Below are 14542 nucleotides of genomic sequence, written 5' to 3'. Positions count from 1 at the left end.
ATCACTGAATGAATAGTTGTAAGTTGAGGATTAAATGATGGTTGCATATAAACAGGATACATTTACGGTCTGGGTAGGAAGGAGCAGACTTAGGCTAAACTCTAGCTTTTGGAATAACAGCTTTCTGATTCCAAAGTTGGTTCATCTATAGTTATGGAAGGGGTCAACCCCACCTATGTAGAACTAGTTAACAGTCTGGTGGTTCTCCTGGACTTGAGCAACTGGTAAGACCATGCCTAGGTAGCCTATGCACAATTACATCTTATGCCTTAATTGAAAATTTACTGGAGATCATGTCTTTTGCCTACCTCGTAACTGTACTGCCCCAATTCACTCCCTTTGAAACCACCTGGAAGCATAAACTGGTTCAGCATCTACTAGCCAGGGTAGAATGATGGCTACATTTAGATTTGTCCAAGTAACACTGTTAGTCCAGAAGCTGCACTGATGTCAGTCAGCTTCTGATTTAATACAAAATGTTGCAAATCACCTTTAAAGTCCATCCTGGTCAACTCTAAGGGCTGCTCCAAATTGAATCTGTCCATACTACAACATTTGGGAGAATCCTTATTGAAGGTCTTGTTATTTCTCAGTGCTATAGGATAACTTTGTCTGTCTCCCTTCCTATCAATCATCCCTGAGATGCATTGAATTATATACAATAGGTTTAAGCTTCACTATTCAAAGTTTAGTATACTCACGGCATTCCTTCTCATCACTTTCATCAAAGCAGTCTGGCAGCCCATCACATTGCCAGGCTCCTGGGATACAGCGTCCATTACTGCACATGAAGTTTCCAGGAATATTACATTCATTTGTGAAATTATTCCAAGGTAAGAGTTGACTTTCTGCAACCCAGAAAAGATAAAATAAAAAGAAGATCAGCAGAAATTATTTTTGCATCTGAACCAATGTTGCTGGGAGACAAAAACATATATATTTGAAAGAAAGATGGAAAGAGCAGAAAATTAGCATTTAGATCTATTGATCTGTCCTTTCTTAAATCGATATTTTGAAATTCCCATTTTTTCTATGCTTTACAGGAAGCTATTACATTCTATCATTCAAAAATTGTATATCTCTGAATAATAACATGAGCTGGGAAAACTGGACACTTATTTAGATGCAACTAAGTCTTTGAAATTGAATAACATGCAAACTATTTGTCAGACCTGGAAGCCATTTTTTTCTTTTTGGATTTCAGGCTTGCCACACTTTCTACTGTGGGAAAACAGGAGGGGGGATTATACATAGTCTATGTGATGTGTAGCCATAACAACATTCTTTCTCAGAAAGTCAAGGTTGCTTTGTCTCTGCACCTGGACGGATGTGGATGGGAGGAATTTTTCTTCATGGCAATGAAGGATTGGCCCATGTGATAGATTTGTGGCTGTTGGGCCAGGGGCTTGAACTTTCATATGGGTGGGAAAATAATAATATGTAGTTTCCAAATTAATTCAAGGTGAAATTCAGAGAGATTTCTTATATCAAGGTACAAATCTTGTACCTTCTGAACCAGAACGGTTAAAAAAATCCCTTCTCTTTAAGCTCTGACACTTCCTAAAGTTTATTTTCATCATTGTTGCTGTAGAAAGAAGTTCATTCCCAGGGCAAAGAAAATAATTGCCATGGGCACCTTGCCCATTAGATTGCATTTTAAAAGATTTTTATTAAATCAATATAATTCGCAGATTGCCAAATACAGTAAGTTATTTAACTGAACATAAATAAACAGAGCTGGCAGGCTGCAAAAAGCTACAGACATCTACTTTACAAATGTATCTGAGTCCTATTTTATCCTCATAGGATTCTTAGAAAATAAACGACTAATGCCTGAAACCCAACTCTTTGTAGTCACAATGAAGGCAAAAAATAAAAAAAAGATAAATTGGTAGAAAGTACCATATCAGGGTAATAGAAATGGCAGGCAACTTTGCCTTAGATAATTAAATGTTTTGATAGCATGGAATCAGTCCAAAGACATCATTTTGTTATACCACCACCCATTTGTGGTACAATCTGCTTTCTAAATTTCAAATATGTGATTAACCCAAAACATTACCTATCAATTGTCTAGAGACTACTGAACATTGACTATCTCAAGTGTTAACTTTCTCTCATTCACATCAATATGATGAATTAAATTTCAGTGAATTTACTGAAGCTTGTAAACATTGTGCAGAAGTCACTATGACACTGAGAGAGTACAGATCTCTTATCTGTCCACTGATTGACTCTGTGCCAGACATAATCACTCAGCCTGACCTACTTCGAAGACTGTTCTAAGAGTGTACTGGGATAACCCTAAGTACACTACACAGAGTCCCTTTAAAGGAAGCTGATATACTAATATAATAAACAGATATTTAATCAAACAGCTCAGGTTCTCCAGGAATCAAAAATATAACAAAGGCATATTATACATCCTATTTGCATTCACCTATATTATGCACAATTGATATATTTGATAGAATATATCACAGAATATATAACACACACATTCATTATACTTAAGTACAATGCTATGTATGTATAAAATGTTCACACTTTGTTAATAATTTAGATCACTGTCAGTCTTCACTCAGGCCCAGCAGTAAATCCTTATCTTCCCCAAACTAACAAGCCATAGGCATCCTTGAGAAAGGTGGAAAGGATACAACACATACTGCAATGTCATGACACAAACTCCACCTCTTATGTGCTTCTGTGGCGAGTCACTGTGCAGTTCTCACTGATTAAGACAGGTGTGTAGTTTCCCTCAAGGACAGAGTGTTGTCTATTTGTCAACTGCGTGAAAAGCATTAAATAGACAGCTAAAAGGCTGCCTTAGGTTCTTGGGTTAATTGAGACACCTGTGAGCAAGCATATCTGCCTTCTAGTAAAGATATTTATCAGGAAAAAGAATTTTGGTTGTTTGTGCTTTGTGTGTCCTTGTGCGCTAGAGGTGCTATACAGTAGGGTGAATAGGGTGATCAGGGTGATTGAAGTCACAGGATGAAAGCAGGGCAACAGAGCCTGAGAGAGGATCCCCAGAGGAAAGGAATATGGTTCATTTTGCTTGCAGAACAAGCAAAATTGGACAGGAAAATCTAATTTTCAGCAGACTGACTGGAGAAATGAAGCTACATTGGAGGCACAGCAAAGTGTGACCAAGATGTTTACTTTTCAGGACATTCAGGAAAAAGAAAACATAGATTATGTTTTTCTCTCTCTAGGCCAGAAACACAAAAGTGAAAATAAAGCAAAGCAGCCTTTGGAAGAGGTTAACCTAACCAAACAGTGATTAAATTTTACAACAGCATAGAAAGAAAGCCTGAAACAGTTGAGGACCTGCAAGGATCTTCTGTAGTTGATAGTATATTACATTACTTAAACTAGGACCACTTTATATAAGCACAGGTTATTTATTTTATTTACACTGTAAACTAAAAAAAAATCACTTTATTTTACAAAAGAAGACTGCCTGAGGGCTTGGAAAAGTTCTTTCCCTTTCCCATCCTCTGACAATCATAATACAGGTACCAAGGGTGAACTTTGAATCATGATATCAGAATGCAAAGTTTCAGCATTTTGGCGTCATCATGGTGAGTCTGTGAAAGTTTACTCCCTTCACCCTGAAAGAGAATCTGCATTATTAAAAACAAGGAGGAAGATCTATTTGATGCAGAAAATCTGCCTATCAAACACAAAATTCAAATCCAACGTATCTGTCAACTCCCTAATTTAAAATTCCACCACCACCCCTCTTTTAAATCAATTGGCCTAGTGGCTAAGGTGCTGGCCTAGAAACCAGGAGGCTGTCAGTTCTAGTCTCACCTTAGACCTGAAAATCAGCTGGATGTCTTTGGACTAGTCATTTTCTCTCAAACCCAACTCACTTTACTGGGTAGTTGTTGTAGGAAGAAAATAAGAAGAGGAAAGAATATCAGATATGTTTGCTGTCTTGAGATGTTTATAAAATAATAAAGGAGGGATGCAAATCTACTAAATAAGTAAATAGACTTTTGGACATTATTTTCTCAATCTGGAAAATAGCAGGCAATTGCTCAATATTAAAAGTATCCAAAGCAATATTTAGTCCACCTGCCAGCTTCACCCCTTATAAACACAATCTAAGGACATCTGTTGCAAACAAAAGAATAGCTATTGAAGATTCCCATAGGAGTTGCTAATCCCTTTGACTAATTCTAATCCTTATGCCTGCCACCATTTACACTGATATTTTATTATACCCAAGTCTAAGAAGAGATAATTACAAAAACTAGTCAACAAAAATCAATATAATTCAATTTGTTTGGAGAACAGAGGGATCCTTCAACTTTCATCCTAGCGTATGTAATGCTTTAAAATCTGTAATCCAAAACTAATAAAAACACCATATTAATTTCTACAATTCTTTGTTTTAATAACCACAGCAAATGTCACCAAAATGATTGTTTCAAGATTAAATCATTGAGATGAAGAATGAGATAAAATTAACTGCATGTTACCTCCCCGCAGAACAGGAAGAACAATCCTGTATCATTCAAAAGACGAATTAATTTATCAATGAATACATTTTTTTAATTATAGAAAGTTTATGCAAACTTTATGTATCAATTGTTAAGATGCCAAAAACATCTTATTTATGCTGCAAAAGATTAACGTGGCTACCCTTCTGCATAAAGAAATATAGTTGGTAAAAATAAAATCTCCTTTGAATAGAGCTTGACATGTTCGTGTAATTTTCTTGTCAATACAGAAAATTGACTTTTATTACTAGAGCTTTCAGGTCCTTGGAATTTTTAGCTAACAGAGTAGTGCTTCTTCAATTTTAAAACCATTTTCTTTTGATCAACTTAGTGCTTTAACTATTACTTTAACTACAAGCTTTTGTTTGTTTATGGTATTTTCTACATAACTACGTAACAACCCACCTCACCCTGCAGTTCTATCAATTTAAGTACATTTGATACTATCAGCCTTGAAGAGAAATATATTTGCTTAAATTAAAACATTCCAATCATAAGGAAGGAATATGTTCATACTACAGAGTTCGTTTTTAGTAGAAGATACATAGCTGAAGAGCTAAATCATTGAGTACAACTGTCTGCAACAGTTCACACCATTAGTCCTTCTGATTAAAAATGATTTCATTCTTTTTAGCAACAAGTTAGAATCATTCTAGAGATCAATGTATTTTTCCACAAAAGTAATAACTGTTCCACAAAACTTCTTTCCAGAAACTGTGGGTCATATCTAAGTGATTCCCTATTATTTGAAAATGTTTTCTCCACCATGAGTTTTCTTCCAAGATAAGTAACAACTGTAACACCTATAGCAGTGATGGCAAATCTTTTTGGCACTGAGCGCCCAAACCAGAACACAAACACATGCACGCGGAGGAAACCCAAGGTCAGCTGGTCTTTGAGTTTCCGGTGCTCCAGTGCACATAAAGACCAACTAGCCCGCGTGCATGCGCATGGCGGAAACCATAAGAGCAGCTGATGACAGTGCATGTGCCCATAGAGAGGACTCTGCATGCCACCTCTGGCACGCCTGCCATAGGTTCACCATGGCGAACCTATAGTCTGTGAACTTAGGAGGTTTCCTAGTTTATTAATGAAATGTCTGCAAGAAAACCACCAAGCTCAGAGAACACCAAGGACCCCATAGTTCAATCTTGAGTTACAAATATTCTCTTATTTATGTAAATTAATTTAATTATGTATAGTTGTTCTACAACACTAAGTCATACAATATTTTGGTTGTTGGGTTGTTTGGGCTTAACAATGACATAAAAACCGTAACTTTCTAACACTCCCCACCCAAACATACTACACTTTGCTTCCAATGTACTTTTGCTACAACATGACCTAAGTTGTAAGACTGAACGAGCAAAGAAGCATTTCTTTATTCATAGAAATACAGGCAGTCTTCAACTTACAACAGTTCATTTAGTGACTGTTGAAAGTTACACCGGCACTGAAAAAAGTGACTTATGACTGTTTTTCACACTTACAACCATTTTAACATCCCCATGGTTAGGTAGTCAAAATTCAGACGCTTAGCAACTGACTCATATTTATGACAGTTGCAGTTTCCTGGGGTCATATAACCCCATTTTGCAGTTTTCTGACAAGCAAAGTCAATGGAAAAGCCAGATTCACTTAACCACCATGTTGGTAACTTAACACTTATAGTGATTCACTTAACAACTGTGGCAAGAAAAGTCATAAAATGGAGCAAACTCCCTTAACAAATGTGTCACTTAGCAACAGAAATTTTAGGCTCAATTGCAGTTATAAGTCAAAGACTACCTGTAAAGAAGGTATAAGCTAGGGACTCTGTTTTATTTCAATATAATTGTCAGCCTCTGCTTTGCTATCGCTTTGGCTGCCATGAAACGGGGAGGGAGGGCATGGTATTTGGGAGGGGTTACTCATTGTGCTGGAGGAAGGTTCTGGAGTTCACCGGCTGATCGGACTACGCATGCGTGGGTGTTTCCCGCCAGGACTAACGGCACCGACATTCCATCTTTGTGATGCCTTTTGAAGTTATCTCACACCTGACACTTGGAAGAATTATGATTGGAGTGGAACTGTGATGCCAAGGGGTGGGGAATGGGCTATTCTATATATCAATTGCTTTCGCGCCTAAATAATCAGACTTCGCTTCTCTATGCCTTTAATCATTCTTACTTAGTAAAAGTACACTTGATTTCCACACATGGAGTCTTGTGGTCTTTCTTTCCTAATTAATTAATGGAGAGGTGCTGACAGTAAGCGAAGTCTCATCAACACCCTACCAGGAGAATACAATCTTCCGTGGGGGGTGAAAACTACAAGAAGAAACAGAGAAAATGTCTTCGCACGCCAGCGATGAAGAAATTGAAAAAGAGACTGCTGATTTATCATTACCCGAGAAGATGGCTGAGCTGGAAATAGCGGGCCCTGCGATCCCCCCCCCCCCATTGGTCCTTGTCTGTGGGACAAAGAGAAGATAGTGCAAGCTGGGATGCTGGCGTTACCAGAAGAAAACATCAGGAGAGGCCGTTTGAAGCGGGGGCCGAATGAAGATCCCGAGAAAGAGGTCAGCCGGAAAACTTGGAACAGAGGTACTCTAGCCAAAGATTCGGGGAGGGTGAAGAGGTCGAGGGGGGATGGGAGCAAGAAAACCCACATGCAGCTTCACCCCCCCAGCCAGGGGTGCTGCCAGGCCAGGGGCCCCACCCCCCAGAAGACGCAGAATGGCTAAAGTCCCCCCCTTAACTGTAAAGTATGATCGAAATCCTAAGAAGCTGGGGTTTTTCATTATGCAAGTTTATAACTTCATGGAAATTTATGGGCCCGATTTTGAATCAGATGCCATGAGAGTGCGGATGGTGTTGCTTGCTTTGGAGGACGAGGCGGCTGATTGGTGGATGGGTTTGCACCAAACCAACTCCCCCCTCCTCAGGAATTTTGATGCGTTTATGACTGCGTTCAAGAGACGATTTGATGACCCCCTGAGAAACGGGGTAAACTGAAATTTATGACCCTCACACAAGGAGATAGACCGGTGACTCAGTACATTCAGGAATTTCAACACCTTTGTAATTATATGAGAGGATGGGGTGAAGAAGCCCTTTTGGATAAGTTTGCTTTGGGCTTGAATGAAGACATTTATCAACAATGTGTTAATCGCCACCTTCCTAAGTGCGTTGCAGTTTGGTATGAAAATGCAGCTGATATTGAGCTTGATTTAATTAGACTCCGATGTGCAAAGGAAGAGAGGGAGAAAGAGAGAGAAAGAGCAGCGAAATCAGTCAGTATAAAAAGTAAGCAGACATATATGCAAAAACTGACACTGACTAACATCACAGATTTATCAGTTGTTAATTTAAAAAAAGACAAAAAAATGTCTGGACTATGGATGTGGCACTACTTGCAAACAGCAAAATAGAAGAAAACGAACCGAAGAAAATCGTACAAAGACCTGCAAATAAAAGTAGAATGACAGTGGCAAAAGAAAGCAAAAATAGTACCAAGTGGCACTTTGAGTGCAATTCTAAAACATCTTAAGCCCTATAGAACACCACTGACATTGAAAAAATCACCATCAATTGTAAAAGGCAGCTTGTGAAAATAATTGCAGAGACCTGCTCCCACAGGATGTGCCATAGTGCACACGAAACAATGAAAGTGCATGGGATGTGGAAAACAGGATAAATGACTCATAAAAGTAACTGGCCATAGCCAGCTCTGGCCCTAAGTGATAACATTGTATGCTAATGAGTGTAATAAGAATAAAAGGGAGTTTCGGACTCTGTTCTGAGCTCTCATCCCGAGACATTTTGCCTGCGTGTCTTATTCCTCATGAGAAACCACCACAGCAGCTTTACGCGGAACAGCTTCCATCCTGCAGCAATACCCTTACCAAACAATTCCAAGTCATTGGGAAGGACTTGATAGGTGGATAAAAAATGCCAAATCCAGTCTAAACATCTAATTGACTGCCCTACTTGTACAATAATACAGTAACAATATCACAAAGCTTTGGACAGCAGTTAGAAAATCTGATAAAATTTCCATGTGTCAATTACAAAAAGCTACACTGCTTGGATCTGCACATATGTTACCCCAAAACATTATGATATCCTAGATTCTTGGGAAGAACTCGATTCAATGAAGGCCAACACCAACTAAAGAACTGTGGTTATCACCTTGTTATATAAATAATAATAATTTACTAAATGTGTATGCTACCCAAGTGTTAGTGACTCTGATTTATCAGTGTTCTCTCTCATCCTAGGATTAAAAACAGGTTTTTTAGTAACATACCAGCTAGGTATTTAGAAAACTCCATAAAATTTAACTTCATAACTTCCTCTGGATTGTGCCATATACTGTATATACTCGAGTATAAGCCTAGTTTTTCAGCCCACTTTTTGGGCTGAAAAAAGCCGCCTCGGCTTATACTCGAGTCAGTGAAAAATTTGCCCGAAATGGAGGAGAAAAAGGGGCGGGGCCATGCCGCTGGGTGACACTCGTGAATGGCCCAGTGCCCCTGTGAGTTTCCCCTCCCTCTGTGTCAGTTTGCCGCGCAGCGCGCACCGCACCATCCCCCCTCCTCACGTTCTAATGTAATGCAGGGCTGTCTTACGATTCCCCTTCCTCCCCCTCCTGCCGCTCTGCAACGATGTCCCACCTCCTCCTTGTTATGGCAAGCAGCCACATAGCGATGTCCCACCTCCTCTGGTACAGTGATCCAATGATAGGAATCACTGTGCCGTGTGTCATAGGAGGCGGGACATCGCTCCCGCAGCTGCACGGGACATTATCATCACAGCGGGACATCAGCATCATGAGGTGAGTGAAGTATTTCATTGAATACACCGCTAGTTTACTGTTTTTCTTTGAAATAAATATTCAAAAACATTATTGGTATCTATTTTTATTTTTGAAATTTACCGGTAGCTGCTGCATTTCCCACCCTAGGCTTATACTCGAGTCAATAACTTTTCCAGTTTTTTGTGGTAAAATTAGGTGCCTCGGCTTATATTCGGGTCGGCCTATACTCGAGTATATACGGTACCTTCCAGTTTTATTCACTGCTAAATGACTGTTTCATTATTCCTAGGAAATGGATAAAATATTACAAAGCTTGTTCCAGGAACTGCTACAAATGCTGAATAGCAAATCAAGATTATGAATGGAAGCAAGTATGCCTCCCCTGTGCTATCGCAGTCTGTATTTATAAAATCAGCTAGACAGGTACAGGAATTGCTTACCACAAAATGTACTGTGATTAATCCCACCCAAACATGGCATGATTAGGCTTTACAACTGGGTAGTCTTGGTAAAATCCCTCGCCTTAAATTTTATGCTGTCTTCACAACAGCTGTTAGTTCTGCTTGGAAGATATAAAAATAAATATGCAGAGAAAGCTCACGGGGCTTCTTTAATAGCTAAGAGAAAATAGAGAACATGTGTCATCTGAAAAACAAAGTTTGGGTGGAACACGTGCATAGTACCAAACAAATAAAAGCCAACGTTTGGAGAAGCAGAGAAAGTTGATTTCTTTACTAAATCAAAAACTGGCTCCATGTGGTTTCTTGAAAATAATAGCTCTGCTCCAAAAGTACATAAAACTGACATTAAGAGCAAGAAACTGTATAAAGGTTCTAAGTATTCAGGGAACAGGGACTTCCCGATAATAGTGCAGTTCCCGTATTTGTACTATATGAGCCCCTGTAAAGGAATGGGATGGGAAAGAAAAGTTAATGGGCATCTTGCAGAAAGCATGATAGTACTGAGAAACAGCAAGTAAGAAAGAGCTATTTTATCCCTATTCTGGAATATTTAGAAATACCTATAAAGAAAGACGCTTCAAACAAGACTTGTTATTCTCAAAAAGGAAAATCTGTCCTTTTTGAGAATAGGAAGAGAACTGGAAGGGATTCTTGGTTTCTTCTTAATTTCTGGAGAACTGTCAGCATTTCAGTATGAGAAATTCTGAAGATTATAGATGTTTGTCACCATGGCAAGCACAGAAACATGGAAAAATCCTCATAATTTATTCTCTTCTATGTTAATTAAGAACAGAAGGGAAAAATCTTGTGAGACAGAATAACAGAACATTCTGTTACTGGATAACACAAATGAGCACAGTCTGATTGATGGTTCTTTGTATTGGGTTCTGTCTGGAAAAACCAAACTCAGATTGGTTGGCAGTTGCCTATGCAATCTATATAAACATGTCCATATTTATTGCATCCTGGTATCCAAATAAATTATCCTGCGCATATTCAGAAGGATTGAGAGGTGGAAAACTTGGTCATTTGGAATTATTTTCAGAGAAAATATTCAAAGAAGGGAGAAGCAATACAGGAATTAATGTAAGCAATTTATCCTACTTATTATAGATCAGCTGTGATTTGGACCAGAAAACTCAGATTAGAAGACAAAGCTGTGCTGTATGTATGTATGTATGTATGTATGTATGTATGTATGTATGTATGTATGTATAAACACACACACACGTGTGTGTGTGTGTGTGTGTGTATGTATGTATATATGTATGTATGTATATATATATATATATATATATATATATATATATATATATATATATATATATATATATATATATATAATGTTGATGTACTGTACATATCAAGACATACACACACTAATGAACAATACATAACAGTTTTATTAAAAACTATGCTGGCTGTCAGGAAAATAACAGTCACCTTTTTTGCTCCATGCAGGAAAAAGGGCGTTGGTACTTACCTGATACGCCTCTTCTCATAGTGGGGGGGGGGAGTATCCAGGATGGGTTGACTTTATCCTCTCGTTGATTGGACTGAGTCATCAGAGCTCTTGGTATAAGCCTCTGGTCCACCAGGCTCCGCCCAGTTTGTAGACGAAGAACTCTATCCGACTCGTTGAACCATCCACTCCAGACCTTGTTAAGGTTTCTACTTTTTATTGAATCCTACTTTGATCATGTTATGACAACCTACAACCTAGTAAATGTTACCTTACCATGACAGGGGGGGGTCTGGATACTCCCCCCCCCCACTATGAGAAGAGGCGTATCAGGTAAGTACCAACGCCCTTTCTCCATAGTGAGGGGGAGGAGTATCCAGGATGGGACGTACCAAAGCCAAACGTCCCTAGGGTGGGTAATAAGTTGAAGACCCCTGGCCAAACTAAGCCTGGTGAGATGTCTCCCTTGCCCTGTGGACAGCCTGTAGTACCCTGCGCTCAAACAAAGCCTCCACCGAGGCAAAGGTGTCCAGCTTGTAGTTCCTCACGAAGGGTGAGGAAGAAGACCCTGCGGCTGCCCTACATGTCTCCGCCAATGAGGCCTGTGTAGCCCAGGATGCCAAGGTGGCTGCACTTCGTGTGGAATGTGCTGTGATGGGGATTGGTGCCTGGGATTGGTAGGCTGTAGCAATGCAGGTCCTCACCACCTGCCTATTGTGGTGGAAGTCACCTTTTTACCCAGAGACCACAGATGGTAGGAGACCAACCGGGCCTTGGACTTTCTCTTTGGGCAGGTTCTGTCTAGGGTGTGCCACTTCTTCTCTAGGGGGTGAGCAGGGTCCAGACAGAAATTGGGCACCCCCAGGTCCTGTAATTTGTGGAAACATGAACCCACCTTAGGAATGAAGGAAGGGTCCAGCCGCGGCACCTCTCTGTCCTGGTGAAAGATGCAGAGGTCGTCCTCCATGGACAGGCCCTGCAGCTGTGATGTCCGCCTGGCAGATTTGATGGCCACTAGGAACACCACCTTAAGGGTTAAAAACTTTAGAGATATTGTTCGCAATGGTTCAAATGGGCCCCCTTAAAGCATCCAGCCCTTTATGCAAGACCCAGGAGGGGCACCTGTGTATCGTGAGTGGTGTGAGGTTGGATGCCCCCTTCAGAAACTGCCTTGCTAAAGGTTGTTGACTGAGTGCCTGGGCTCTACCGCATAGAAGCGCTGAGAAATGGCCGAGACTTGTCTCCTAAACGTGTTAGGGTCTAACCCCTTGTCCAGGCCTGCCTGAAGAAATCTGAGCACTAAGGGCTCTATCCCCTTGATGGAAAGTCTTTCCTCCTTCAGGATGCTCCGCTCAACCGCCAAGTGGTCAATTGGAGCCATTGGGGTTCCGGGTGTTCCAGTGACCCCTGCCTGAGGGAGAGCCTATCCTGAGGAATCCTCTGCGCTCTGTCCCCCAATAGTGACTGAAGGTCTGCCAACCATGGCCTCCTGGGCCAATAGGGGGCAACCAGTACCAGCTCCGCCCCCTCCCAAAGAATTTTTGGATGACCCTGGGAATCCGGGGCAAGGGTGAGTAAGCGTAGAGCAGTCCCCGAGGCCAGGGGCCTAGGAGGGCGTCCGCCCCTTCTGACCCCAGGCTTTGGTACCTGGCGTAAACCTTGGGAGCTGGGTGTTGGGGGGGTGGCAAATAGCTCGACGTCCGGGTGGCTGAGGTGGTCCATCGCCTCTCTGAAGATCACCGGGTGCAATCTCCACTCCGAGTTGTCCACTTCTGCCCGGCTGAGCCAATTGGCTCTGATGTTGTCCACCCCCGCTATATGTTCCGCCCTTAAGGAGAGAACATTCCTTACGGCCCACTGACCCGGCCTTTTGGCCTCCCGCATGAGGGCCTTCGACTTGGTCCCCCCGTCTGTTTAAGTGGGCCTTGGGTGCAATATTGTCTGTGGGGGGCTGGAATGTGTCTGTCCTTGACAGAGTGGTGAAATTTTTCTAGGGTCAAGCGAACTGCCCTGCGTTCCAACCAGTTGATATTGTGAGTCAGTTCTGTCTGGTTCACTGTCCCTGCACTATCTGGTCTTGTAGGTGGGCGCCCCCCACCCTCCGAACAGGTTGGCACCCGTGGCTACCGTCACCCGGTCTGGCGTTCTGAAGAATTCGCCCTTGGTTATCGCCGGGGACGTCCACCAGATCATTGAGCATGGGACTATTGCCGGGAGAAGAACCCTGGCCTGGGAGTAGCTCCTGTGCCTTTGCTGGAACGGCAAGGGAACCCTTGTAGGTCTCTGATGTAGAGACGGGCCCAAGGAATAATGCCAAAGGCTGAGACCCTGGTGCCTAACCATCTAGACCATGTGGCTAAAGGCACCCTGTCTCCCTTGATTACCTGGATGACTAGTCGTCTTAGTGAGCACTGTCTTTTGGGTGACAGGAATATCTTACCTGCCACTGAGTCTATCAGAGCCCCTAGGTGAATGAGCCTAGTGGAAGGGTAGAGTTGGCTTTTAACCAGATTCCCCGAGAACCCGTGCTCCCTCAGGAATGGCAAGGTGATATCTGGATCCCCTAATGCCCCTTCAAAGGATGACTGTATGAGGAGGTCATCTAGGTGGCCTAGAATCCTAACTGGAATCTGCCTCCAGCTCGCTGCTAAGGCAGCCATTACCTTGGTGAAGTCTTGCAGGGAGGAATACCAGCCGAAGGGCAAGGCCTGGTTCTGGGAGTGCTGCCCCAGGTAGCTGAACCTGAGAAACCTCCTGTAATCCCTAATGATAGGAATGTGTAAATAGGCCTCTGAGGGGTCTATAAAAGTGCGGAAGTCTCCCTGTCTGATTCCCTCCAAGATGGAGTGGAGGGAATGTATTTTGAACCTCCTGTAACAATTGAAGCAGTCCCGCCAATTCAGATCCAGAATTGCCCTCCATCCCCGATGTCTTGGGGATTACGAAAGGGATAGTGTAATGCCCTTGGCCCTCCTGTCTAGAGGCACTGGCTGGATGGCTCCATGTCCAGCAGGAGTTGTATAGCTGCATCAGTAATCTCTGTGCCGGGTTATTTGAAACCGGGCAGCTCTGGAAAAACCCCAGGGGTTTAGACAGGAGTTCCAGAGCCGGACTGTGCCTCATGGTGTTCTGAACTTATTTATCTGATGAGGCACGGTCGCAGCAATCGGTGAAGTATGCCAACCGCCCCCCTAGGGGGGGGTGACTCGGTTCTGGCCTTAGTTTTTGCGGGAGGGGCATCCCCCCCGCCACATCCTCCGCTCCCTCAGAAGGGCCGCTTCTGCTGCCTGCCCCTCTGCTGCCCATCT

At 42.0% G+C, this 14542-nt stretch overlaps 1 protein-coding gene across 2 annotated transcripts in view; it reads right to left on the bottom strand.

Annotated features, from left to right (window-relative positions):
- LDLRAD3 (low density lipoprotein receptor class A domain containing 3) overlaps positions 1-14542 on the bottom strand; it is a 154958-nt gene that overhangs the window by 87330 nt on the left and 53086 nt on the right. For both annotated transcript variants that reach the window (XM_032233995.1, XM_032233988.1), the window contains exon 2: positions 702-848. In XM_032233995.1, the coding sequence (XP_032089886.1) occupies positions 702-848 (147 nt within the window). The remainder of the gene's footprint in view (positions 1-701; positions 849-14542) is intronic.

Source organism: Thamnophis elegans, chromosome 1, assembly GCF_009769535.1.
Source record: "Thamnophis elegans isolate rThaEle1 chromosome 1, rThaEle1.pri, whole genome shotgun sequence".
NCBI classification, from domain to species: domain Eukaryota; kingdom Metazoa; phylum Chordata; class Lepidosauria; order Squamata; family Colubridae; genus Thamnophis; species Thamnophis elegans.
Note: the sequence above shows the minus strand (reverse complement) of the source record. Positions and strands in the feature narration are given on the sequence as shown.